This window comes from Acytostelium subglobosum (assembly GCF_000787575.1).
Source record: "Acytostelium subglobosum LB1 DNA, scaffold: scaffold21, whole genome shotgun sequence".
NCBI classification, from domain to species: Eukaryota; Evosea; class Eumycetozoa; order Acytosteliales; family Acytosteliaceae; genus Acytostelium; species Acytostelium subglobosum.
In genome coordinates this window covers 351,887-378,163 of record NW_012236512.1, presented here as the reverse complement: position 1 = coordinate 378,163, position 26,277 = coordinate 351,887, and the positions used below count along the sequence as shown (strand labels likewise).

The following is a 26,277-nucleotide window of genomic DNA, read 5'->3' as shown; positions in this document are numbered from 1 at the left end:
CAGATTGTAATCATCATCTCTCTTTGATAGGTCCTTCTTACATTTACACACTTACAAATAATATACATTTGATTAACAACAGACGATGATGATGATGATTATTGACAATCAACAACAAACACATCACCACACTACCACAGCCACAGCCACTACCACGACCAACAACAACACCCCTCTTCGCAAGCCGAATTGAATTGAAATGAAGGTGGACGATATCTTTAAGGGTTGTATACCTTCTATCTATCCATTCCCATTCTTTCATTCATTCATTTATTTATTCATTCATTCACTGTTCATTCGCAACACATATACACAAATATTATCTTTGCTCATTGTCCTCAGTCATTCATTCATTCATTCAATACACACACATAAACAACTTGTTATTACAGCCGCAGTAACAGCCATTACTCGGCAGATTTTAATACCACCACCGGACGCATGCATCCATCCTCACTGATATCACCAACAACACAATTAATCAATCAGTCAATCAAACAAACAATCAAACAATTACAAACATTTTACTAACTAACAAACAAACATTGGTCGACGATCATTCTCACTCAACTCACTCTTCATTCTTTCCTCTAACTCTAGCAAGAAGTCCGAATATATATCATCATATATTTAATTTAAGATCATTACAGGCGCACTCAACATCATCATCACCATCAACCTAACACTTTATATATATACATATAATATAATTACACAACAATGAGTCATCTCGAGGCAGACCCAACACTCAAGTCCTACGCTGACATCCATGGAGAATGGGAACACAGAGAGATCACCATCTTTGGTGCTGTCAAGAGTTTCATTGGCCAGCTTGGCATTGGTCAAGAGTTGACAAAGTAAGTTATTATGATTTGAGCGAATGAGCGAGACAGAGACAGAGAGACAGGTGTACAGAGGGTCAGAAGTGATTGACGCATCATCATTACAGGGTCAGCATGCCATCAATCTTCTTGATGCCATACTCTATTCTTGAGCTGGCAGCATCTCGCTATTTGAAGTTCTTCCACTTGCTGTCCGGGTAAGTTGTTATCTTAATGGTACATGTCCACGATCAATCACTTATTCATTCATTCAATCAATCAAACAGAGGACTCTATGAGGCAGACCCAACTAGAAGGATGGCGATAGTTATCCAATACTTTTTGTCATGTATCACCGATGGAAATGTAGGTCTATTGTATTGGAGAGAGATAGAGATTTAGGGGATACACAGACACTAATCGATCAATCGATCAAACAATCAATCAAATAGTTCACAAAGAAGCCATATAATGCTTTGCTTGGTGAGACACATCAATGCTTTGTCAGATACCCAACATATGAGGGCGAGGGCACTACCACTGCCAGGTACATCGCCGAGCAGGTCTCCCATCATCCACCCGTCACTGCATTCAGGATCGAGACTACAGAGGGTGTCTCAATGGACGTATGTACTCATCATTCTTAAGTGTGGACCATCTCAATATCATGTACTAATCACAACATCATCATCAATATCAAACAGGCAAGCGTACAGTTCTTGGCCAAGTTCCACATGAACTCGGTGTCAGTACTTACCTCTGGCTCCATCATCATCTCTTTGACTCTTAAGGACGAGTCGGGCAAAGAGTTCAAGGAGGAGTATGTGATTGATAAGGGTCTGCCCGACGCCATTGTCAAGAACGTCATCTTTGGCACTAGAACGATCAACTGGACGGACGCCGTCGACATCATGTGCCAGTCGACCAACATCTCTGCCGTGCTACACTTTGACAAGAACGAGTTTGTCAATGGCCAGATCTGTGTGATCAACGAGGAGACCAGCGACGAGGAGCTCGCCGCCACCGTCAACGGCTACCTCAACAACATCGTCAATATCGAATACCACGAGGCTGGAAAGAAGGTCAAGAAGTCAAAGAAGAAGTCAAAGAAGTCTAAACATCACAAGGACAGCCCAACCGACACTGTCCTGCTCGAGTCTGGCGCATTGACTCCCAACACCACCCTATACCCTAAGCAAGCCGACTTTTCTTCGTTAAAGTATGTAACCTTTGATCACTCCTTGTAGCCGACAAGATAACTAACATGACCTCCATGCGACTCTTGTAGTATTTGGAAAGAGGTTACCAAGCATATTGTTGACGGCGATATGGCCTCGTCCGACATTGTCAAGAAGGAGATTGAGGATGAGCAGAGAAAGAGATTGAAGAGCGCCAAGGAGGACGAGAAGAAGGAGCGAGTGTTCTTTAAATTCGACGAGGAATCAGAGCGCTGGGTATTCAAGGGCTTCCCAACACCCAACTAAGGCCTTTGTTTGTTAAGTTAGACATCATCACTCAATCACAACTCACTCAATTGCATAAGATAGATATGATAAGATCACTCAGTTTGACGAACAACGCGCGTTGGTAACAAACTACCAGGCAACACACAATCCTGTTGCTTGTCCACACGACGTCCATCGTTACAACTGAGCAACACGAAACACTTTCACCAACACCTACACCCACATACACCAGTCATCCAGGATGTCGATCGTTTGTTATGAGACGACCTGACATCCAATTGCTACCTTCATACCAACCAACCAATCAACCTGCCATCAACCAACCAACCTCACTCGCCCACCAATGGCCTTGTCTACAAACCCGGGTTTGTACTACTACCAAGTTCCAATTGGACATTGTTTACCCAACCTCCCTACCTCCCCTCCCCTTCCCTCCCCTCCCTATGATTGAATTAATAAACATTGCTCCCTCTTCTTTCTCGTCTCACTTAATGATCATCATTTCCTTTACTTTACTTCCTTGCCTTTCTGAGCGAACCCTCAGCAGCAAACTGAGCCAAATACTTGGTCTCAAGGGCACGAGCGTTGGTGACGGACTCGGGGTCGGCAGCGTTTGGCATGCGAAGGTCGAGGTGGTGAGCGCCACCCTCGATGACGATGGGGATGATGTTGTTGGGCGACTCGGTGGTGACACCGCCGGCTCTCCATGGGTCCAACACACCATTGCTAAAGATGATGTTGCTGGCAGCAACCATGTCCGAGCCCTGGTAGTAGGTGGTGATCCAGTTGGCGTTGGGGGTGACGTCCCAGGTCTGCTGGCAGTACTCGTTGAGCTGCGACAGACTCCATGGGGCAGCGGGGAACATGTCCTGGATGCCGTTGGCCGAGATGGGCATCACCATCTCTGTGCATGCCTGGTAGTCCCAGAGGTTGGAGCCAAGTGCCGATGTGGTGTACACAGACACGTTGTTGCACTGACCGGCCTGACCTGTCGAGTTGAAGTACACATTCATCACCTGTACCAGACCCTGAATGTCATTGGTCTGCTGAGCCAACAAAGAGCACGACACATTGATTGGGTTGCCTGGCATTGGCTCCAAGAAGTTGGCTGGGTAAGGATAATCAGCCATGGCCATGTATGTGATGGCAGCCTCGAGCCAGTTAACCAATTGATCCACTTTTGATGGTTCCAGATGATTGATTGAGTGAGTGTTTGGAATGATTCCAGGATGGTGAGGGAGTCGTCAGTAAGATGATCATCAGCCAGAGACATGGAGGACAGACCAGCCAGATACTTACAGTTGTCCAATGGCTCGCAGAGGTCAAAGATTTGAGTAAGCTGAGTGAGACCAGTTGGGGTGTTGGACATGGTGTTGATTTGGTTGAARGGCGTTGCGAATGCGAGTGGCGCATGTACCCTCTGAGCTGGTCTGAGCAAAGTCGACGGTGGCAATCTCGTTGAAGCCTTCGGACGATGCGCCAGTGCCAAGGAAGTAGAGGATGGGAGCCGAGGCGGCGAGAGCACCATCGACCACGTTGGGGTACTTCATGCGGAACCATGAAGCAAGCATACCTCCATAGCTGCCACCGACGGCGAGCACGGGGCAGTGAGAGATGTCCATGTCGGCCATGACGGCCTGCAGCAGCTGGGCGTAGTCGGCCAAAGCCTGCTCGCTGGTCAGGTAGCCAAGGTTCTCTGGTGTCGATGAGTTGTCGCCAAACGGCATGGTGGCGCCGTAGTAGCGATGCTCGGCAAAGATGAGCAACGCGCCAAACTGCTGGGCGAGCACGTTGGTGACAAACTGCGAGTTCTCGTAGAACAGCGTGATGTCACCTTCGTTACCAGTGTAGAAGAGCACGGGCGAGGTGCACACGGATGCGCCGGGTTGTGGTGGGTTCCAGTAGGTGGTGGAGACGAGGTAGCGCTGGGCAAACTCGCCTTGGTTGTGGAAGTTGAAGTGGTCCAATGTCTGCATGTAGTAGTACTCGTCGTAGGGTGGTGGAGATGGGTCGTCTGGGTTGGATCTGATGCCCTTGTTACGAATGCTGTAGTAAGGGTATGGTGATCGCACGCGGTGGTACATCTGCTCGGCAGTGGCCAATGCGGCCAACAATAGCACAAGTGATGACAATACTGTTAGTTGTTTGATCATCATCTTGATGTATGTGTGTGAGTGTCAAACAGATAATGATAATATATGTGTGTATATCTGATCAGATGATTGATTGATTGATTTGGCAGTGTGAGAGTGGGTGTGTTTGATCAATCCTCAACAGAACATTCAAAGGTGGCTTCCCGATTGTTTCAATTGGCCCAAATATCTTTGCTTGTAGAACCTTGGGACTTTGCTCTCAACAACATGAAGCCCACAATTATGGGTTGACGAGTAGCCATTTAATGGGTCAATACCATCTAAAGTGATGGTATTGCCTGGGACAGATCCAGACCATCGGTATTCATTCAAAGTGAATCAGTTTGTTTGTATAACAATCATACAAATACATATTATTATTATGATTGGTTGGCTTGTGCTTTTTTTGTATCTTTTTTGATAGTTTTCATCCACATAAGTTGTGTGTCGACAAAAAACGACGATCGAAGTCCTGCAGGTTCGTCAAAGTTTTGTCATTCATCAATCAATCAATCATTTGTTATTGGTAATATAACTTATTACATATATTTATATACATAGATAGAGATGTTGACCAGAAAGTTGCTTTCAAATACATTGAGAGCTGCATTGCAGCTTCAAACAAAGAGTTCATCATCGATGACTCGTTGTTATTCTACATCATTCAGCAGATCTACGTTGTTCAACAACACTGCTCAATATATTCGCATTGCATCTTTAAACAACATACAGTACAACAATGGAAGCAGCATGCGACTCTACTCTAGCTCACATACAAAGGCACCAAAGGACGAAGAAGACGATAAAGAAGTTACAAAGAAGACTTCAACAAAGGAGACCGAGACCGAGACTGTGGTCGAGATCGAAGAGGAGTCGCTCGATGACGACAAGGAGCTCGAGCAGAAGAAGCTGAAGATCAAGCAGGAGCTGGAGCGTCGTGTACAAGAGGCGCACAACAAGAGACAGGCCGCCGCCGCAGCGGCAACCGCCACAACCACATCTGGAGAGACACAACAGGAGCAGCAGAAGCAGCAGGCAGGCGAGCAGGACAAGGCGTCGGGACAGGAGCAGCAGGATGGACAGCAGCGCGCAGTCGATCAGGCTGTCGTGTACGACCATGTGGAGCAGACCAGAATGATCTACCGCATCTTTGGCTTCAGTGTCACTGCATTGATCGGCTTAACTCTGTACAAGGTGTACGAGGATGGTATCTCATTCCTCAAGCCACAATTTGACCCAATGAGGATCATCACCGACGCCTACCAAGACCATCACACATTGTTCGAGACTGGCTCAGACGAGTTCAACGCCATGTGTCCACCAAACACTGTCATGAGCGATAGTAGACTTGTAAGTAGTTGTGCACTTGTCTCAGAGACATACAGACGACTGAGACAGACCACTGACTCATTCAACCAATCAATCAAACAGATCACATTTAGAATCCCAAGCGAAGACATTATGACTTTGGTTATTCCAATCATTCAGAAGTCTTCAAGGTCGTTGGTGGCCACTGGTAACATCGATCTCCTTAAGGAGGGCAACGTGTTCAGAGTGAGCAACCTGTACATCGACGTGGTCAATGGTCTCCACTTCAACATTGACATTCCCAACATCAAGTACGACATCACCAGCGAGAAGTACAATGGAATGTTCCAACTTGAATAAACATAACATGTTCCCAATGACATTATACGATTTGTATTGTGTTTAAGTTAGGGTCGTCTTGTTGACTTCAACATGGTTGGTTGATTGGGGACTTGTGGATTGAGCCTACATTGACTTCTTCAATTGCTTCTTTATCTTGATTGACTCCAGTACCTGCTTGAGCTTCTTCATCTTCAGTGGCTTCATCAAGAAGTCTGTGGACAGAAGGACATGATGTTAGTTCGATTGATTGATTGAATTACGGATGATGATAACATACCATCCATTCCCATGGACTGACAGAACTCTTTGGAGCCATCAAGTACTGTGGCAGAGAGGGCTATGATCACTACTCTAGGCCTGTTGGCAATCTGTTCGTAGGATCGGATCATGAGACTGGATTGAGTGCCGTCACAGTTGGGCATGGTAAGGTCCATGAATACAAGGTCATATTCGCCATCCTTATACTTGCTGAAACCTTCATTGCCATCTTCTGCCTGGTCACACTCGTAGCCAAGCTTTGACAGCTGCATTGATATCACCTTTCGATTGACCAAGTTGTCTTCCACCAACAATATCTTCAATGTCGTGTGATTGTTGTCCAATAGCTCGAGGGATTGCTTCCTAATGGACTTCTCATTGAGCGATCCAAGGTTGTTGTAGAGTTCTTCGTAGTCTTGTCGTATTATCCTCAGTAGGTTGATGCTGGACATTGGCTTGGTGAGCAGTATGTACTTCCTTGTCTTGGGCACCAGCTTGGAGTTGGCAAAGTTGGTGACCAGCACCACCTTGACTGGCATGTTCTTACAGTACTCGGCAGTGTCGGCTGCGAGCTTGATGAAAGTGTTGATGTCCTTGTGCTCTCGATGTACGATCATGATCATGTGTAGGTTCCAGCTGGCAAACATCAGTCTCCAGTTATGTGTGCTGCTATCACTCAGGTAGAGTATCTCCTCGAGTGACGCACTGTTCATCTCGTGCACATTGGTGACCCAGAGTTGGTGCATCTTGTCCACAGTCACCTTGGAGCCAAACGCATAGTCGTCCACAATCAAACAGAGTGGCATCACTGTTGGCTCTGGATCACGGACTAGCTCTGTTGTAAATGGTGTCATTGGTGGCTGCTCCACCTCTTCGAATACTGCCTTGAGTGAGAACACTGATCCCTTTCCAGCTTTGCTCCACTCCAATGTCACCTCACCATCCATTAGCTTGGCAAGGCGACTACAGATGGCCAGACCCAAACCAGATCCACCGTATTTCCTCGTGTTTGAAGCGTCCAATTGGGAGAATGGCTCAAAGAGCAGGGCTCGCTTGTCCGTCTCGATACCAATGCCAGTGTCATGGATGGCCACACATATCTTACACTTGCCCCTGGACCTCTCGACGACTGACACATGTCCATAGATGTGTCCTTGATCCGTGTACTTTATAGCGTTTGATCCAATGTTCAAGATGATCTGGCGCAGTCTGTTAGGGTCTCCAATGAGCTTAGTAGGTACATCCTTCTCAAACAACAATATGATCTCAATCTTCTTCTCCAAGGATATTGAAAGAGTGTTGAACACACCTTCAATGCATCTGTTGTCAAGTCATGGCGGGAAAGTATTGTTAGCAAGTGTTGATGCAACATAAGTGAATGTATAAGAATACATACCCCATGAAGTCAAACTCGATCATCTCCAACTCAAGCTTGGAAGCCTCGATCTTGGAGAAGTCAAGGATGTCTGATGTGATTGATAAGAGTAGCTCGCCAGACTTGTAAATAGTGTCGGCTATCTCGAATTGCTCAGGTGTTAGGTTGGTCGTTAGCAACATCTCTGCCATTCCAATGACACCATTCATCTGTATAATGAGAGTGAGATGTTAGAACATATTGATTTGATTGGGTTTGGTTGATAGTGTAGTGTATACTTACTGGAGTTCTGATCTCGTGACTTATTGTTGCCATGAACTGGGACTTCATTTGGATTGCCTTGAGTGCTCGATCACGAGTCTCGATCAACTCGTTATTCCTCTCACATAGTTGAAGATTGGCTTGCTCCAAAGAGTGTTGGATCTGTTTGGCCTCGGTGATATCTCTGATCACCAACATAATGCCCAAAGAGTATCCATTGTGATCGAATATCTCCCTGAGGAAGATCTCACAGAGCATCTCCTCATTGTTGCCCTTGGTCAATCTGATGTCCTTCACCATTATGTTCTCTGGCTGATTGGCCGCATCCAATGCACATAGATGTCTATATATCTCCTCCTTGCCACGTTCAAATGAGGACACATTCTTTCCAAGACATGTCTCCCTAACGCCCAGTATACTATCAGTGTTTCCAAACTCTCTGATGATCACTCCATGCTTGTTGACCAAGAACACACATGCTGGGAATTGATCCAACAATATCTCTGCCAACAACAACTCCTCTTGGACTAAGTTGGCGTTAGTTAGCTCAAGTTGATTGATTGATTGAATGAGTGGGTGAACATAACATACCTTTCCTTCTTTCAACCTCAACAGAGGCACGCTTGGAAATGGCAGATATGATTGGAGAACTGCCAACGACAGGGTTGAATGGACGCTCGCCCATAAGGAAGATGTGGCCAATAACTTGTCCCATTGAGCCAATCAAAGGGAATCCCATGTAGCTGCTAATTCCATGGCTAGCAAAGAATGGTTCTTGGGGGAATTGGTTCTGGACACTGGGTTGGAGTTAGTTTGAGTGATCTGATGATCAATCAATAAATCAAATATACTTACTCATCAAAGAATACAATCTTCTTCTCATCGTATATCATCTTGCAAGGTCCATTGCAGATGTAGAATGTTCTGCTCTCCAGGTCGGATGTGTTGCTTGCGAAGCATATGTTGATAGCGGCCACGCTCGAGATCAATTTGCACACGCCAGAGTACTTGGCATTGAATGAGTGACATAGTTGTTTGGAGAGCAGATGGAAGAAGTCCTCGGAAGACGATGTGCTGCACTCGACAATGGTGAATAGTAGTGACTCATGTATCCTCCTCTCGGTCTCGTACATGGTCTGCCTGACAATGAACCTCAGCATGAAGCTTTGCATCAACCAGCACATCTCAATCGCATTGATCGGTTGTATTTGTATCTCGCCACATAGTGTTGAGCTAACCAGTGGGATTCGGAACAGGTCGTCCTCGAGGTAGGGCGTGGCATCCTTCCTGTCGTTGAGTGAGCCCAATGTATAGTGCTCGCCCATGTTGCCCATTTGACCGCCTTTATGTTGGAGTATGACGTTCATCTCATTCATCCCACTGCACATCTCTGCGATTGATATGCGCTTGCCAGTGCCAAGAACCTTGATCAGTGATTGAATGATCACTGGGAAGAATGTGTCCCTTGTCGATGATGTGATGGACTCGATGCACTCTAGCTCAGTTGTGTTGTTGACTTGAATCTGAGGTGACAGGTTGCAGGGTGAGAGCTCCAGGTGCAGCCTCTTGACTCTTCGCTTGTCCTTGCGTGGCGTGCATGGCGGGGAGGGCGGGTAGGCATTGGGCAACAATGCATTGGGTGATGTCGATGGCGGTGGAGACACGCCCCCACTGTGCGGTGTGGAGGAAGTGTCATCAGCTGCAGGGTAGTCAATGTCGATCAGGTCGTCGATGTCCTCATCGTCATAGTCCTTGATCATTCCTAGGTCATGGACATGCTGCTCACCCTTGATATAACTATTATTATTATTACTACTACAACTATTATTGTTTATAAACACACTATTTATGAATGATAGTGGCTGTATATTGTTGGCCGATGATGAGATTGACGATGTACAACTGCTGGACTCTTGATCCAAGTCTGGTTGCTCCAATGTTGTTGTTGTTGGGCAATCATTACCATTATTATTATTTATATTGATGTGAAATGATTCATTTGTATGTTGTTGTTGGTTTTGTTGTTGACGGATCATCATTGTAATATCGACCAATGGGTGTGTCAACAATGGACAACTATTTCTTCTAATATACATATTGCCGCCACGATTGACGTCCGAGGTCGATGGAATCAATGGTGTTGGAGGAGCTATATTTAACATCTTTCAATAAGATAACTGGCTAACTTCTTCTTCTTCTTCTTCTTTACAACATAACTAACTATGATTATTTATATCAAATTACAAATACAACTACAATAATATGATCTGGATCTTTAAAGGGATAATAGGATTGAGGATTGATTACAACTTATTTTTTTGATTGTTTAATTGTTTGTTTGTTTGTTTGGTAAGTTATAAGAATGATTAAGTTAATTGGATGGTTGGATGGACTAGATGATCGCGATGAAGACCTTTGAGTCTTTGGTATATTAGCTCAAACACTCTTTGACTCTATTCATTCATTCATTGGCTCATTCATGGTCTTGAATGGACTGGGCAAAGCCAAGCCAGAGGACAGAAAGACAGTGACAACTTGGACACCTTTGTCCATACTTGAAGATTGAGGAGGAGAACAAGAATACCTGGAGACATCCAACCCACACAACACTCATACACTTACACAACAGTACTATGACTTGTAAAGCTCCTTATAAGGATGTGTTCAGCTAGATCCAGGTTGACCACATACTTACACATCCACACACTCGGACAACTTTCTCACACAACACAGACTTTAGCTCACTTACTACCTGTTATGGTGGAGTGGTTGTGGTGTTGGGATATGTTTGGGGCAGGCGAGGACAACAATGCCTCCTCATGTTGGGGGACATCATACATCCATCCATCCATCCCATCCATTACTATATTAGTATATTTGGCGTCATACAAATGTTAGATAATCTAAAATCTACATCTCATCCATGTTTATCGATGAAGAACCCCCAGGATATTGAGTTACATTGAAGTCCTTCATTCTGTCAATTCCTAGGCATCAATCAATCAATCAATGCATCACAACATCATGCTTGAGGATTCTTCAATCGATCAATCACCTCCAAATGTAAATGTTGTAATTGTAAATGTAACAATAATAAGATGTTGCAGTGTGTTATTTGTTAATGATATGGTCGGGTCCCATTGAATCAATCGGTTGCTGTTGCTGCTGTTGTTGCTGCTGTGCATCGGCCTCTTCTTCGCTTTGAGGCACTGGTAGCAAACCTTGTTTCTTCTTTCTATAATCTCTAATGATATAATAGAGACAGATGCCCACCAAAATGATCTCTTGTACTGCAGTCGCCAAGTAAGGGAACCAAGTTGTCCACGATTGGTGAAGTGACAGTTGATTGAAACAAATCAAAATGGCACCTGGAATTTGAATCAGCAATGTAGACAAACTGAGACTTCCAATCTCCTGTTTGAGTTGAAGCGGTTGAAGGATGATGGCGAGTTGGTTAGTATGTGATTCACACTCAGAATACCAGGGCACTGATGGATTTGCACCATTTCCATCGGGAAATCACTTACATCAGCAATCCAGGTTGTGTAAATTTGTGGAATCCATTGGAAAAAGACAAGGACAGAGGCCAAGATGCCAAGTCCGTAGGCATAACCTTTGACAACATTGCTGATGTCTCCATAGGAGTAGATAAGAGCAACACCAATGGCAAAGAAGATGATGGTGAATGCAATGCTGCCCCAGAAGAAGGGCAAACTGTACCAGTCCATTCTGATAAAGAATCGCTCGATCTTGTTGTTGCCCTCCTTCAACAGGAAGGAGTCGGCTGGCAGCACACCCTTGCCATCCTTTTGTTGTTCCACATCGTTGTCAATCAATGGCGCCTTCTCATGTTCTGGAGCTGGGCTAGTTGGTGAACCATTACTCGATTGATTGACCGATGATAAAGGTGGAAGTTTTGGTCTGTACACTACGTAGAGTGCGAAGCTGGATGTGATGTGATTGAAGAATTAGAATCTGTTGTCCAAAGAATATGTGATGTCTATAGTCCACACATACATGACACCAGTTACAACGAATGGAACAGCCATTTGTACGACTGGGATGAAGTTCTCAAAGCACGTCCATGAAGTCTATGAGTGAATGAGGGTTGTTAGACACTTCTCATGTGCATTGTGTTGAGTCGTGTCCAGTCTAGACCTACCAAGAAGTTGCTACAGCATGTAAAGACAAACCAGTTTAGGAAAAGACTGTTCAAGAATGTACCCATGCAATTGGCAAAGTTGAACCAACAGCTGATTACTGATAGACCCTCTACATTCTTTCTAAGTATCAATACAAATATCTATGAAGTGTATATGTATAAGTGTTAATGGCCATTCGATTCGGATCAGATGATGACTTTGATATCTAGATACTAACCTGTGGAAGGAAAGAAATGAATATGCCAACTGCCAACAATATACCTAGTACAACATCACCAGTTGCAAATGATGTTTTACATGTATGATCTGAGCTGCTACCAGTATCATTGCCAAAATGTTGTGCGATCGCCGCACTATATAAATCCAACATCTTATCCCTGTATGTAGTAATATATCTAAATTGAATTGTCAGCTGTCTGAAGAATAATTTAGTTTGTTAGATTTTGTAGTTATAACAACTAAATGTTGTAAGAAAGCGAGTTGGAGTAGTAGTAGTAGTAGTAGGTAGTAGTTATATGTTTGAATGAACACACACACACTATCCATCTCTATCTCTATCTCTATCTACATTTTATATGCATGTGACCCCCATAAACACAAGATTACACCAACACGACATGACCACTCACTACAAGCCATTTGTTGTTGTTGTAAGTTGTGTTGACTTACATGTAAGTTGTATAAATAAGTATTATCTGTTCAGTAAATATATAGTAAGAGTTGATACAGTATAGAATGCAAACAATTTCTAAATTGACGACTTAACTCAAACCCATCCATGGTGCAATGCAAATGATACAAAGGCCGATCCGTCCGAAACCAAACAATGATATTTTTTGACAGACTACCAACTTTTGATGAGCCGAAGCCGAATCACCAATCGCGACCTCCATCTAAAAAAGGTCATACTTGAAGTATCACCAACCAACCAATCATTCAATCAAATCAAACAAGTCACAAGATATTATCTCTAGAGACAAATAATTGTCTTGTGTTGTTTGTATTTGTTTGAAGAATGAATGTGGGTTGTCTTGTGGACAACAACAGAACTACAACACTTCCTTATTTAGAAGAAGGGTGCCACCCCTGTGAATCTAGAGATGTCAATGGACAAAGGGTAGTCCACTCAAACCAAGATACTTATCTTTCTTAAGATGAAGCAATTGTCTTCATACATTCTAAAGAAAACAAAACAAAGATAACATATAGATACATAATAGAGATATATATATATACAAAATGAACTCATCATTATTATTAAAGACATTTACAGGACAATTGACAGGTACCAGATCATTCCTTTCAACAAATAGAGGTCACTTCCTTCAAACTATGAAGAATGTAAGTGTAATCTAAAGTTGGTTGGATTGGATAATGGATGACACTTTCTTCCCAGTTCCATGGAACTAAATATACTTTACTTCATACATAAACCAAAGCATAAGAAGTCTATTTTCGTAACAATGTCTGAACCAAGTAAATCGCCAAAGGTAAATGATACTATAATTACACCTATGCATCTAAAGGGTTTGGCAAAGAATACCAAACCATTCAAGGATTTGATTGGTGTTAGACATACCCATATTTAAAATATAAGTACCAATCAGATAATAAATAATAAACAATTGTAATTATTTGATCATCATCTCTTGCTATCAAGAGAGCATCACATTATCCTCAATTTATTACAGTACATCCTGCAATGCCAACGTCAAACGAACTTTCATAAGGAGATATTTTATTTTTTGAGTATTTGAGTGTTTTGTGAGATCCAAAACTGAGCTGAGTTGCTTGCTCAGTCTGGTCCACCCATGCGGATGGTTTCTTGTTGACACAATGTATCAATCCTTGACAACACATACTACTCTACTTATACATACATACATATTTTCATACATATACATATATATATACTCAATTAAAGAGTTATAATATATATATCAATAATAGAGAGATATGTCATCAGCCAACGCAGCTGCATCAACTACATCACCAGAGAAGAAGGCAAAGAAGGTCGATGGAGACTACCAAGAGCCTGAATATATAACGATCGAGGTCACCGATCCACTCAGAATCGAGGATTACATCTCCTACAAGATTACTACACGTGTACGTAATGAGACCCTTGTTGTTGATTATTCTTGGTCTCGCGAGACTAACAATCGATAACTCTCACTTCACTCCACTTCATAGACCACCTTCCCAGAGTACTCTGAGCGCGAGTTCACCGTGCGTAGAAGATACAAGGAGTTCTCCAACTTGAGAGACCACTTAAAACAGAAGCTGTCAGAGAAGCCAAAGGCTATCAAGTTTGGCGAGTTGTACCCATTGCCAGGTAACAACCTGTCTTCACTTTTTGGACAGGGTCGTTTCGAAGCAGAGTTCATCGAGGAGCGCAGAAAAGCACTGGAACAATTCCTCAACTCTGTTGCCAACCACAACTTCTTCCGCTTCGTCAACTACCTACACCGTTTCCTTCAAGATAAGGATGCCACTGTAAGTATCACATTACTTCATTCATTCATTCATATCATTCAATCAATCAAACAACTCAATCTGTTGACTAACTAACTCATTGCCTGGCAACAACACATCACAGTTCCTTTAAACTCCAACCTACAGCTGATCGATGCGATAGGCTCAAAAGAAATAGTAATAGGTATGAATAAATTGGATACAAAGCTATGTATGTAACATCGCTCGCGTCTGAGTCTGTTGTCTACTCGTAACCTTGTGCTCGCTCGCACACAAACAAACAAACGCAGGCTTGTGGACAAAGACAGTTCACTACTACATGTAGTTACGCGACTACTACACTCAACTTAGTTATCATAGCATGTCTGATGATGTATTGGCCTCATCTTCGTCGTAGTAGTAGTCGGGGTCAGACTCATCTGGATTGTCTATCTGTTCCTGCTTGCGACGGTAGTCCATAGTGATCTTCTTGACAATGTCCATTGACTTCTTTTGCTCGGCAAATGTCGGCTTGCTGTTGCCTTGGCGGGGCTTGATCATCGACGTAGCTCCACTTAGTTCATTGGCCATCTTAACCTTTAGATTCTTCTCCTTGTTCTAGTGCGGAATAGGATGGTAAGTACATGACTGGAACTGGAGGTCAGTAAGCACTTACAATCTGAGTTGATAGGCTTTGTATATAACTGTCCCATTTGCCTTGGTTGATCTTGATTGGTGTGATAGGAGGGTTGGTCGAGGTTGATGATGACGATGATGATGTGGTTGATGAAGTTGATGTAGTTGAAGTGGCCTTCTTGGAGGCCTTTGATGTCTTGGAGGATGATGCCTGTGGATTGAATAGATCGTCTTCCTCCAACGAGTCATTCAAATATGTGCTTGGAACAAACTGTTTATAAGTTCTCTTGAATGGTGTAGTATTGACAATGTCATTCGTCTTCTTGGACTTGGTTTGCTGGTTGATGCATGAGGTGAGTAATTGGTCTTCCAGAGTCCATCCACATCCATCAACAAATCAATCCATCCTCATCCATACCTCTAAAATGAACTCTCTGATCTTTCTCTTTGTCTTCAATGTGTTCAATGACCTTGAGTCCAGCTTGATTGGCGATATCTCTGTCTTGCCATTGTCCTCCTCCTCCTCCTCCTCATCATCCTTCTTCCTCTTCTTGTTTTTGTCTGTGCACACAGAGGGACATGGTTAGTGATCCAGGACATTGAAAGTGTTGTAAGAGCAACAAACATACTGGGAGTGAGGAAGATGCTGTTTGATTGCTGTTGACATTGCTCGGCAGTCTTTGTTCCAACCATCTGTGCTATCTTGTCCCAGTAGTGATGGTAGTCCGTTGGTTTGACCTTCTTCTTGGCCGCATTCAGTTTGTCAATCTCATCACTTGTCCATGATTGTTGATCTGCCAGTGATGTGCTGATGTTGCCATTCTCCTTATCGTGTGCCGCCAGATTCATACGAATGCCACGACTCTTGGCCAGCTCCCTTGATGCTGACTGCAAGACCGCCTTGAACCTGTTGAGTGGAGTTGGCATCTCCTTAGGCTCTGGCACTTCTTCCGCCTTCTTCCTTGAGCCCCCTCTTGTCGCAGCAGCAGGCTTCTTGGCCACAGCCTTTTTGATCGCAGCAGCAGGCTTCTTGCCAGTCGAGGTGGAAGGCTTGGAGACTGCCGGTGTAGGTGGAGGAGACTTGGCGGCAGCGGCAACTTTCTCGGCCCACTTGACTCCACAACCCTTGCACAGGGTCCTTGGTCCATTGGGACCTGTTGTCCAATATCTAGATGAAGTGTCTCCACAATGATCGCATTGAAGTGTTTGAACATTCCTCTTTGAAGTAGCCGCTGTCTTTGCCTTCTTCTTGACAGGAGTCATCACTGGTACATTCTTCTTTGTCATCTGATTGGCAAGTGATCTTTGACGAGTCATCATCGGGCGTCTGGCCACTGGTGATGTATGTACATTCTCTTCATCTTGTGTCTTTGTAGTCTCTGTTGTTGAGGTAGTTGTTGTTGGAGGTTCCTCCTGTATCTCTTGTTGTGTATCCACATTCTCTGGTGTCTTTACTTCTGTATCACCATCATCCACTCGTTCTTGCATCAATACATCATCTTCCAATGACTGTGCCACCACAACATCCTCATCTCTGTCCATGTCCAATGTATGTTGTTGGCTGTCGCCCAATTGAAAGCCAGCACTTCCAGAGCTTGATAATGATGTAGATGATGTATTGTTGTTGTCTTTGTCATTGTGATTGATATGTACATCATCGGCATCCTCCACATTGTCTACGTCATATTGATCTTCAAGTTGATATTCAATGTCATCAATGTCATATTCTTCATCATCATATTCCTCTTCGTCATCACCACCAATGTTAAAGTGTCTTGCCAATGCTTGATAGTAGAGTGCCCTTTGAGCGACATTAAGTCTCCTCTGTGTGCAACCAAGTATGAATGCTTGTCTAAGTCGATCATACTGTTTCCTTTGATTCAATACATATTGTACACTGCCTTCTTCTGCAGGCGCCTCTGCCACTCCACCATCAATATATACATCTACTGAGTCGTTCTGAAGTTGGAACACTGAGCAGTCCATCCTTTTTTTGTGTCGACTTCTACTTATACTATTGCTATTACTAATATACAACTTCAATAATGATTGATTGCGAGAATGAATGATTGATTGAGCGGGTGAATCTGATCTTTTTGAAGTTCTTGACGAACTTGGAGACATGATTGATGAGCGGAGTGGAGCAAAGTTTATTGATTGCTTACTACATGTGCTGCTTTAACAGACGGTCGTTGTCTGTTTGCCAATGGGTTGTTGACAGCACTCTCGTTGATGGATGTTGTTATTGATGTAAAGTGGTTGGTAGTTGCTAGATCATGGTAGTTATGATGGTACACGGGGACCAATAGCACCATGGTGTGATTGGATTGATTGATTGATTATTTGAATGTATGTATGTATCGCTGTCGCTGTTGCTGTTGACTTAGAAAGAGGACTCGACCTTCTTTGGAAGATGCTCGAAAGTGTCGATGTGGTACTCTTGATAGGTGAAGACCATGTGATCAGCAGAGAGACCGCCTGGGATCTCGATCTTGTTCTGGTGCTTGGTGAAGTTGTTGATGTTGCGAATGTCAAAGCCATAGTCGGCGTTGACAGCCTTGAACAGCTGGGCAGTGTTGAGAATGTGTGTTTTGCTGACTGGGTAGGGCTCCTTCTCGTAGTACTCCTTGGCGTACTGCTCCTCGGCATCAGTTGCATCAGCAAATGCCTGTGCTGGTCTCATATGTTGGACCTCTCCTCTCTTCTTCAAATACTTGTACACCTTGCTCATTGGTCTAGTCTTCAATGGTTGTTTGTTTGTAACATCTGGTGGTGTCTGTGATCTGTTGTTGTTGAGTTGTTGTATAGTTATTCAACATAGACATAGATATACTCGTTAGTCTTGACCTGTTGCTGTTTGATGTTGATGATGATAGTTGATGACATACCCTGGTGCAGGATAACGGTAGTTAGTGTCAAAGAACACCTCTGAACCAACAGCAAGTCTTCCCTGTGAGAAGTAATGCTTCACTCTGTTTAGGAATGATGCCATATCTGTATAATATATATATATATAAATAATAATAAACGATTACAAGTAGTATGTTTGTTTGAATGACATGTGCAGCAGCGTGATTGAATGAACCCAAGAATGATCACAACTTTAAAAAAAAATGAACTCCGAGCTCGCCTGGACAATCTTTGGCTTATGGATTGGATTGGACTGGATAGTGATCCATCAAGTATCATCATCATCACTTTAATACATTATATCTTTCCAACATCTTTCAATAACATAAGCTTCAACTCTGTATACTCCTCAATAGTATGTCTAATACCTTCTCTTCCAAGTCCAGACGACTTGATACCTCCATACTTTGATTGATTGATTGATCATCATGTTAGTAATCGTGTCCAACAAAAAAGTTGAGTTATGTATACATACAGCTTGTGACTCGACTCGGACTGATGGTATGTCATTGATTACAACGGCACCAACATCAATGTTGTTAAAGGCGTAGTAGGCTCTGTTGATGTCTGTTGTGAACACTCCTGCTTGGAGACCAAACTCAGAGTCGTTGACTCTTCGCACCACCTCTTTAAAGTCTGTGAATGGTTCGATGTAGAACACTGGCGCAAACACCTCCTTGGAGCTGATGCACGAATCCTTTGGTGGATTCTCTAATATGGTGAGATCAAACACTCGGTCATGTCTCTTTCCACCAAACAATAGCTTGGCACCCTTGTTGACGGCCTCTTGGACCCAGCCCTCGATACGGATCGCATCGGACTCTGTGATCATTGGTCCATAGAATGTGTTGATGTCCATTGGATCTCCACAGCGCTTGCTGAGCTGAGCCGCGCCTTCGATCAACAGTCGCTTCAGGGTCTCATAGTGGCTCTCGTGGATGTAGACACGCTGCACTGATATGCAGCTCTGGCCTGCGCTGTAGAATCCTCCAAACAGTATCCTGCTGGCAATGGACGCCAGCTTTGACTGGTCGTTATACTGATCGACGACACAGGCCGCATTGCCACCAAGCTCCAGCACCACCTTCTTGCGGCCTGACTCCTCTTTAATGCGCCAGCCCACTGCAGGACTGCCAGTGAATGACACCAACTTGAATCGATCGTCTCTGCTGAGGATGGGCGCGTCTTGGAGGGACGTGGGGAAGATTGAGAAGGCACCCTCGGGCAGCGCCACGCTGGACAGCAGGTCGCCCAGCAGCATAGCGCTGATTGGCGTGCGATCCGATGGTTTGAGCACAAAGGGGCAGCCAGCGGCAATAGCCGGGGCAACCTTGTGCGCACAGAGATTCAGCGGGAAGTTGAACGGGGCGATCATGGAGATGGGACCGACGGGGAAGCGCTTGGACACGGCTTGGAAGCCAGCGTTCCTCCTCGAGATGTCGAGCTGCACGTTCTCACCGTACTGGCGCACCGTCTCCTCGGCGGCAATAGTGAAAGATTCGATGGCGCGTCCAACCTCGGTGTTGGCATCGATCAGGGGCTTGCCGACCTCGACCACGATCGCCTGGGCAAACTCCTCCTGTCGCTTGCTGAGCTTGTTCGCCACATCCAGCAACACCTCCTTCCTCTGGAATGATGTCATCTCTGCCATTGCCGGTGCAGCCTTCACAGTGATGTTGATAGCTTCATCAATAGTTTGTTTGTCTGCGATTGGCACTGTGCTGACATGCTTGGGTTGGAGGGCGGTGTGCATGCGATCAATGGATGGATTGATGTTAGAAGTGTACCACTCATTCATTCATTCAATCATTCAATCAATCAATCAGGCATACCTTGTTTGTGAACTTATCGATTACATTGAGGTAGTTTGATGACTTGGTGACAGGTTTGCTACCAACATACATAGGGTAAGTCTGTCTAACATAGTCTCCAACTCTTTTGAATGTTGTCATTGTATATATCTATATCTATCTATTGAGTACAAATGGTTGAATGAATGAATGAATGAATAGTATTGTTTGAACTTAAGTTTCAAATTGGTCTCAAAGAGTCATTGTGTGGTCCTTTGTTCCCTTCAACCCCATCATTGTGGTGTCTTTTCAAAGCTGAAGATCAAAACAGAGATCATTGTGATCAAAACACGTGGGAACAATGCAAACTTTTGGTTTGTCTTATTGTCCCTGACCAGGCTATCACTTCTCCTGGTGGATACTGAGAAGATGAACAATCTTTTTATTAACCATTAGTTGCATATCGAGTACAATGATTTGATCATTCCATTGACCAACATCATGTTGATGGACTAACTGTAGTCCAAGATAGATCATCATCAGTTTGATTGCAACCAATATGAGGACTATTAATCAAATCAATCAACTTTCATTCCATTATTTTATTATTCAGGATAGGGAGCCTTTTCTTACATCCAAGGGATGAGCAATGAATGATTCTGTTTGATTCGATAATGTGAAGATGTCCCCTGGACAATGCTTGAAAGGGTATGTATGGACAGGACACCTTATCTTTGTATCTTCGAGCGGATGTCCTTCCAACCTGGACTCTACTTGGAATGATGTTGAACGCTCCAAACGAATAAGTTTGTCCAATGTGATTATACACCATGTACACAATATCGTATGAGTCCTGGTCATAATTGATCACTCGAACCGATTGTAGAATCTGTCCATCATCTTGGGTGCAGTTTCGAATGGTGTTGGTCGGCACCGTTTGATAGAAGATCTGTTCAGTGATGCCTGAGTAGTCGTTTGGGATGTGGAGCGTGATCGACCTGAGATTCGTGAGCGCTTCAATGTTTTCAAACGAAGCCTGTCCATTCAAACTGAGCTTGGTCACCGACATTGGAATCGAGCCGTCACATAGATGTTCTTTGAACTCATCACCAAGATTGAGTCGGACCACTGACGATGGGATGACTCCAGGCTCCAAATCACTCTGATTATATCCGTTGCCAAGTGTAAGGTTGATCACTGACGAAGGTATATCATTCACTTGTAAGTCGTCGCAGTATTCAGGGAGATTCAAAGTGACCACACTGGATGGGATCATACCTGGCGACAAACGATGACCATAGCCCGTCAGAGTGAGACTGGTGACATGGTTCAATGGGCGGCCACCTTCAAAGAGTTTGAAGACTTCCGGATCATCGTTGGCCAGTAACAGACTGGTTAGATGTTGCAGAGTTGAGGTATGTAGGTGTGACAACTTGAATCGAACATCCGAGGTGTAGTATTGATCACCAATAGAGAGGCTCGTCACAGAAGGTGCGTTGACTGATTGATTGAACTTATATCCAAGCACAAGGGTCTTGACCGAGGGTGGGATGACTCCTTCCAACAATGGCTGGTTAAAGTTGCGTCCAAATGAGAGTGTCCTGATCGACGATGGGAATACACCAGCTATCAGTGGCTGTTTGAACTTTTTGCCAAATGATAGTTCAGTCAGTGAAGTTGGGAGTTGTCCAACGGCCAAGCTTTGATTGAAGAAATGTCCCAAGCGCAGCATTGTGACTGTGCTTGGAATTGATCCAGTCGTCAATACCTGGTTGAATCTATTACCAAAAGATAGTGAGGTCAATGAGGCAGGCAAAGAGAGCGAGCCCAACTCCCTATTAAAGTCAGAGCCAAATGATAGTGTTGAGATGGTTGAAGGAATGACACCATCATTGAGCACTTGATTGAACCTCTCGCCGAAAGTGAGTGACGTCACGGAGGCAGGTATCGCACCCAATGTCAACAGTTGATTGAAGGCATTGCCAAACCGGAGTGATGTTATAGATGATGGGATTGAGTTGGTCATGATAGTTTGATTGAATGTATCACCAAATATTAGTGAGGTGACTGATGAAGGAATGGTCTGTTCACTTATTGGCTTGTTGAATGATTGACCAAACACCAACTCTGTGATCCAAGCTGGAATCACAACATTGTGATCGATTGGTGCATTGAACTCATTGTCAAATATCAGTTTCTTGATGGTCTTGGGTATGATCGATGTCAATGATAAGTGCTGAGAGAGCACAAGTACCTCAGAGAATAATAATCTTTGGACTGGCTGAAGGAGATGTCGTCGTTGATACATATAAGTTGATGTTAACAAATAGGACATCCGGTCAATCGGATCATCCAAGTGTGACACAATCAACGTGATAATAAAAAAAGGGAATTTAAACATGTTGATTGATTGATTGATTGATTGATTATTATTATTATCTCTATTTAGACTTTGTCTATCGGTTAGATATTTGTGATTATGTCACGTGATCATTTTTTTTTAACAATCACTAACGAGTTTTGCAAAATAGATTTAAATATCTTGTAATTGCCTCACTTCGGTCTGTTTCGAATGATTAGATAGATAGGTTTATTTATCCAATCAATGAGGGATTATTAATTCCTATATTCTTTTAATTATAAATATATAAACATGAAAAATACTTTATCAATTATTTTATTATTATCACTTATAGTTGTACTTGTTCTTTGTGCTCCAACATCACCTCAAGCAAGGCCAACATGCCTAAATCTCAAGGGAGAGCCAGTGTCTTGGTGGTTTGTCATAACTGACGAATCAAAGAACAACCAAGACTATGACCCAAAGGTTGAGGAAAGGTTGAAGGAGGAGGCAAAGGAGTTGATTAAGAAGAAGTGTCCCAAAAAAGACTCCGAAGCATATAACAATTTAGCCAAAGGTCATGTTGGTAAGTTTATCTCCTGACCATTGACACGAATTTATCTAATCAATCAATCTATCAAACTACAAAGACAAGAAAGTTAAAACAAAAAAACAAATGTATTCAAGTGGATTATTCGTCTCCGACAAAGATCCTATTCAATGTATGTATAGTATTATTCCTACTTGGAATAGTAAATAACATAATAATACCAATAATAATATTAATTATAATATTTTTTTCTTATTAGCATTCCATTTCAATAAAATGGATGAAGATGATAACAAGTTCATGAAACTCATCCAGAGTCAAATTGATCAAGCTGGCAAGATCAACGAAGAGAGGAATGATGATTGCGATGACAAGGTCATTCAGAATTGGTTCCATGAAATTACCTCGGACAAGAATGGAAAGAGGTCTAATATGGCAGATGTGAATGGTGAGATTGAGGATGGTTTTGAAGGTGATGAAAAGAAGGAGTTCATTAAGAAGAAAAGGGAGACCGCTTTGAAGGTACATCCAAAAATCAAGACTAAACTTCTTTATAAAGAGGCTCACCAAAAGGTAATTACAATCCACCTCCATCATAATAATCATTCATAATATTAATAATATATATTATTTTCTTTTTCACTACAAAGTTCTTGATGACCTATGACAAGAAACAAAAGAATGGATATATTATCTCTCATTCAATGCGCATTCCAGGTGAACCTGATGAATCTGATTTCTTAAATATCGAACCATTCCTTCTCTCCTTTGATGATCCATCGCAGCATGCATTCTGCTTCAACTTTGATGATGAGGATCAATATAAGGCTTTGGTAAAAATGTATCAATTGACCCGTCCACAACTAACCACGACCAACTCTCTATGCACTATCTTTGATCTAACTGAGCCGTCAAATACTTGTGACACTAGTTGGAGTACCATGACCCAGGATATCAAGGTATCACCTGGAGAAGGAATCAATGCCATCAACAAGTTCTTGGCTCAGCCCCAAGCTTTCACCACCACCAAGAACGATTGCATGAATAATAATGGAAACCCAATCTTAATACCTATACCCTCAGGCAACTTGGAAATCTATGGATTTAGTAAGTAGTCAATCAATGACCAATTTTCAAAAAATCATCGGAAATTGTTGATCAATTAATTAACTTTAACAATAAACACGAACAAACAATCAAATAGACAACAGGATTTCCAACAACTGTAACTCAGGTACAGATACTATTGATTTGGATGGTAATGATCTAGTACTATCAGAATGTATGTGCAACACTGATTGTGACCAAAAGTACAACTTTTGTACTTTCCTAGACCTTGGTATTGATCAATGGTTGGTCATGTCGTGGCGATATACCACCAAGTTCCTTGTATCGACTGATGTAAGTTTACATTATGTTATCTTTGATTGCACATATTCTTTCACTTGCTCACTCACTAACCTATGTACCTAGCAAATACATTACCCTTCAATTGTTGGTAAGACTTATGGAGTCTATGCCATGTATACTTGGAAAAGGCCTTTTAGTATGCTGGCCGATTCAATTGAACCACAGGTGCCCTTCAAAGAGAAAACAAAGGTGGAGTCACTTACTTTAGAGGTAGTCCGTGCAACTGGTGGTGAAGAGGAGGACGGAGAGGATGGTGATGATGGTGATGATGTAGATGGTGGAGAGGGTGACGACGATGATACGTGCTCCACATCCACTACCACAACAACCACAACAACAACAACAACAACAACAACTTCAACAGCGCCTACAGCATCTCTTTCCTTCACAGGCACACACGAGAAGATAGGATTGCAGTTAAACGGAAACTTGATATGTCTGGGTGATTCCAACAGGAATGACAAGGCAATGCACCACGCGGGAGGATTTGTAAGTACTAGCTGCAACTGGCTCGACTCGTTCGTCATAGTTGAGAGACGACTGACTCATCCCACTCGCTCACTCAAACATTAGATATGCTTCCATCACAAGGAGTTGAGAGACCTATTGTTTGAGAACGTTGATGATGTGTTGGTCAATCAGATGCTCTACTTTGATGGCCAAACCGCTATAGACCCAGAGGTCAAAGATTTGAAGCAAAGGTCAGAGGCTAAACCTACTGTCTCTATCTTCAGTTTGTACGAGAAACAGAACAACAAACGGGTTTGCGCCAAAGACAATAAGAGAACTAACTTGGAGGTTGTGGATGATGTGGTGGATGATGATGAGGACACTAGAACACCACCAACAAGTCGTGGAAAAAAGAGAGGCAAAAAATAACTAACAATGGAACATTGCATTATCATCATTCAATCAACACAATAATAATAATAAATATCACTTTACAGTCTAAGAAATTGAATGTATGGTCATAAATTTATATACTACCAAACGATCTCATCATGATAGACAACAAGATATATATCGACTTCAGCAATATCTGCAGATTGATGGTGATGGATGACCCCCAACGCACTCACAACTAGGAGGCATCCATTTTTGGACGACAAAGTTTTTCCTCTTAAGGTAATAAAGTTCATCATGTTTGTTTGTAATCATTCTCCATTGCGAAGAACAAGTACAAGTAAGTAAGGTGTTTATTCGATAACATAACTAATATACTTACATACATATACATACTTACACACACATATACATATACATATACATATACATACATTTAAAATATATAAAGTTAATACTATGTTATATCCTAAAGGTGCCAACTCCAAGACATGGAACATCATTTTAAACTTGATAACAAACGTGGAATGATGAAGGAGTTAAAGAAGTGGCACGGTGTAACAATCAACAGCAGCAGTAGTAGTAGCAGTGACAATGGTGGCAGCTCCAGCACACACTCGCTTGGTAATGATCGCAGCGGATCATCGAGCCAACCAATCAGTACGCAGCAGCAGCTCGCGGGTCTAGTTGACATTGGACTGTTGAGTCTTGAGCAGTGGATCCTGGGCAGGCTTTGAGAGTATGTTATCACGTATGCCATCGATGAGGAAGTGACTCTTGACCACTTCCTCGGCCAACTCACTCGAGTGTCTTGCCATTTTGATCAGTATGTCAATCAGTAGCGAAGCCTTGGCACTGTATTCTGTGTCCATCGCATCGTTCACAAGCAGGTATCGCACACGACTCAACAGTCCAATGTCAACTAGACCCGCGAGCCAACCTGTCAGTCAGTCAGTGACTAGTAGTAGTGGATTCACTAATCGATCTGCGTTAGTCGTGTTGTATCTTCCATCGAGCAAACCTACCAACCAACGTATCGAGTGGTGTATCAACAGTAGTAGTAGTAGAAATAGTAGTAGTAGTACAACCAGACCAATTGTACCAGGCACAACGGCTCATCTGCCATTAATGCCCTACTGGAGGCTGCAGTCATTGACTTGTCTGAGGGCACTGATGATATGCTAATGGAAGAGTTGAGAAACCAGCTGTCAACTTGT

At 43.1% G+C, this 26,277-nt stretch overlaps 14 protein-coding genes across 14 annotated transcripts; 6 read left to right on the top strand and 8 right to left on the bottom strand.

Annotated features, from left to right (window-relative positions):
• Nucleotides 1-720: 720 nt before the first annotated feature.
• SAMD00019534_092250 (hypothetical protein) lies at nt 721-2,305 on the top strand (the record flags this gene model as incomplete). The annotated part of the gene is made up of 6 exons (XM_012895639.1): nt 721-857; nt 950-1,039; nt 1,109-1,187; nt 1,274-1,447; nt 1,526-2,040; nt 2,110-2,305. The coding sequence occupies 6 exons, from the start codon at nt 721-723 to the stop codon at nt 2,303-2,305; spliced, it is 1,191 nt and encodes a 396-aa protein (XP_012751093.1).
• A 494-nt stretch (nt 2,306-2,799) lies between these two features.
• SAMD00019534_092240 (hypothetical protein) lies at nt 2,800-4,443 on the bottom strand (the record flags this gene model as incomplete). The annotated part of the gene is made up of 2 exons (XM_012895638.1): nt 2,800-3,464; nt 3,705-4,443. 2 exons carry the CDS (start codon nt 4,441-4,443, stop codon nt 2,800-2,802), a joined length of 1,404 nt encoding a protein of 467 aa, XP_012751092.1.
• A 543-nt stretch (nt 4,444-4,986) lies between these two features.
• SAMD00019534_092230 (hypothetical protein) lies at nt 4,987-6,063 on the top strand (the record flags this gene model as incomplete). Its single annotated transcript, XM_012895637.1, has 2 exons — nt 4,987-5,769; nt 5,851-6,063. Coding segments are annotated over 2 exons (996 nt in total), but the record flags the coding sequence as incomplete, so codon positions are not given.
• Nucleotides 6,064-6,192: 129 nt separating this feature from the next.
• SAMD00019534_092220 (hypothetical protein) lies at nt 6,193-9,723 on the bottom strand (the record flags this gene model as incomplete). Its single annotated transcript, XM_012895636.1, has 6 exons — nt 6,193-6,281; nt 6,347-7,647; nt 7,724-7,911; nt 7,985-8,490; nt 8,555-8,760; nt 8,819-9,723. 6 exons carry the CDS (start codon nt 9,721-9,723, stop codon nt 6,193-6,195), a joined length of 3,195 nt encoding a protein of 1,064 aa, XP_012751090.1.
• A 1,351-nt stretch (nt 9,724-11,074) lies between these two features.
• Nucleotides 11,075-12,496, bottom strand: SAMD00019534_092210 (hypothetical protein; the record flags this gene model as incomplete). The annotated part of the gene is made up of 5 exons (XM_012895635.1): nt 11,075-11,377; nt 11,491-11,908; nt 11,981-12,054; nt 12,126-12,266; nt 12,344-12,496. The coding sequence occupies 5 exons, from the start codon at nt 12,494-12,496 to the stop codon at nt 11,075-11,077; spliced, it is 1,089 nt and encodes a 362-aa protein (XP_012751089.1).
• A 1,586-nt stretch (nt 12,497-14,082) lies between these two features.
• On the top strand, nt 14,083-14,734 carry SAMD00019534_092200 (hypothetical protein; the record flags this gene model as incomplete). The annotated part of the gene is made up of 3 exons (XM_012895634.1): nt 14,083-14,235; nt 14,320-14,622; nt 14,726-14,734. The coding sequence occupies 3 exons, from the start codon at nt 14,083-14,085 to the stop codon at nt 14,732-14,734; spliced, it is 465 nt and encodes a 154-aa protein (XP_012751088.1).
• Nucleotides 14,735-14,955: 221 nt separating this feature from the next.
• Nucleotides 14,956-17,202, bottom strand: SAMD00019534_092190 (hypothetical protein; the record flags this gene model as incomplete). The annotated part of the gene is made up of 4 exons (XM_012895633.1): nt 14,956-15,198; nt 15,257-15,553; nt 15,635-15,777; nt 15,846-17,202. 4 exons carry the CDS (start codon nt 17,200-17,202, stop codon nt 14,956-14,958), a joined length of 2,040 nt encoding a protein of 679 aa, XP_012751087.1.
• Nucleotides 17,203-17,369: 167 nt separating this feature from the next.
• On the bottom strand, nt 17,370-17,531 carry SAMD00019534_092180 (hypothetical protein; the record flags this gene model as incomplete). Its single annotated transcript, XM_012895632.1, has 1 exon — nt 17,370-17,531. A coding segment is annotated over one exon (162 nt), but the record flags the coding sequence as incomplete, so codon positions are not given.
• A 68-nt stretch (nt 17,532-17,599) lies between these two features.
• On the bottom strand, nt 17,600-18,208 carry SAMD00019534_092170 (hypothetical protein; the record flags this gene model as incomplete). The annotated part of the gene is made up of 2 exons (XM_012895631.1): nt 17,600-17,999; nt 18,105-18,208. The coding sequence occupies 2 exons, from the start codon at nt 18,206-18,208 to the stop codon at nt 17,600-17,602; spliced, it is 504 nt and encodes a 167-aa protein (XP_012751085.1).
• A 215-nt stretch (nt 18,209-18,423) lies between these two features.
• On the bottom strand, nt 18,424-20,078 carry SAMD00019534_092160 (hypothetical protein; the record flags this gene model as incomplete). Its single annotated transcript, XM_012895630.1, has 3 exons — nt 18,424-18,531; nt 18,602-19,855; nt 19,959-20,078. The coding sequence occupies 3 exons, from the start codon at nt 20,076-20,078 to the stop codon at nt 18,424-18,426; spliced, it is 1,482 nt and encodes a 493-aa protein (XP_012751084.1).
• Nucleotides 20,079-20,511: 433 nt separating this feature from the next.
• Nucleotides 20,512-22,224, bottom strand: SAMD00019534_092150 (hypothetical protein; the record flags this gene model as incomplete). The annotated part of the gene is made up of 1 exon (XM_012895629.1): nt 20,512-22,224. A coding segment is annotated over one exon (1,713 nt), but the record flags the coding sequence as incomplete, so codon positions are not given.
• Nucleotides 22,225-22,933: 709 nt separating this feature from the next.
• Nucleotides 22,934-23,922, top strand: SAMD00019534_092140 (hypothetical protein; the record flags this gene model as incomplete). The annotated part of the gene is made up of 3 exons (XM_012895628.1): nt 22,934-22,979; nt 23,067-23,380; nt 23,458-23,922. 3 exons carry the CDS (start codon nt 22,934-22,936, stop codon nt 23,920-23,922), a joined length of 825 nt encoding a protein of 274 aa, XP_012751082.1.
• Nucleotides 23,923-24,355: 433 nt separating this feature from the next.
• Nucleotides 24,356-25,096, top strand: SAMD00019534_092130 (hypothetical protein; the record flags this gene model as incomplete). The annotated part of the gene is made up of 2 exons (XM_012895627.1): nt 24,356-24,706; nt 24,791-25,096. The coding sequence occupies 2 exons, from the start codon at nt 24,356-24,358 to the stop codon at nt 25,094-25,096; spliced, it is 657 nt and encodes a 218-aa protein (XP_012751081.1).
• Nucleotides 25,097-25,587: 491 nt separating this feature from the next.
• SAMD00019534_092120 (hypothetical protein) lies at nt 25,588-25,797 on the top strand (the record flags this gene model as incomplete). Its single annotated transcript, XM_012895626.1, has 1 exon — nt 25,588-25,797. The coding sequence occupies one exon, from the start codon at nt 25,588-25,590 to the stop codon at nt 25,795-25,797; it is 210 nt and encodes a 69-aa protein (XP_012751080.1).
• Between the last annotated feature and the right edge of the window lie 480 nt (nt 25,798-26,277).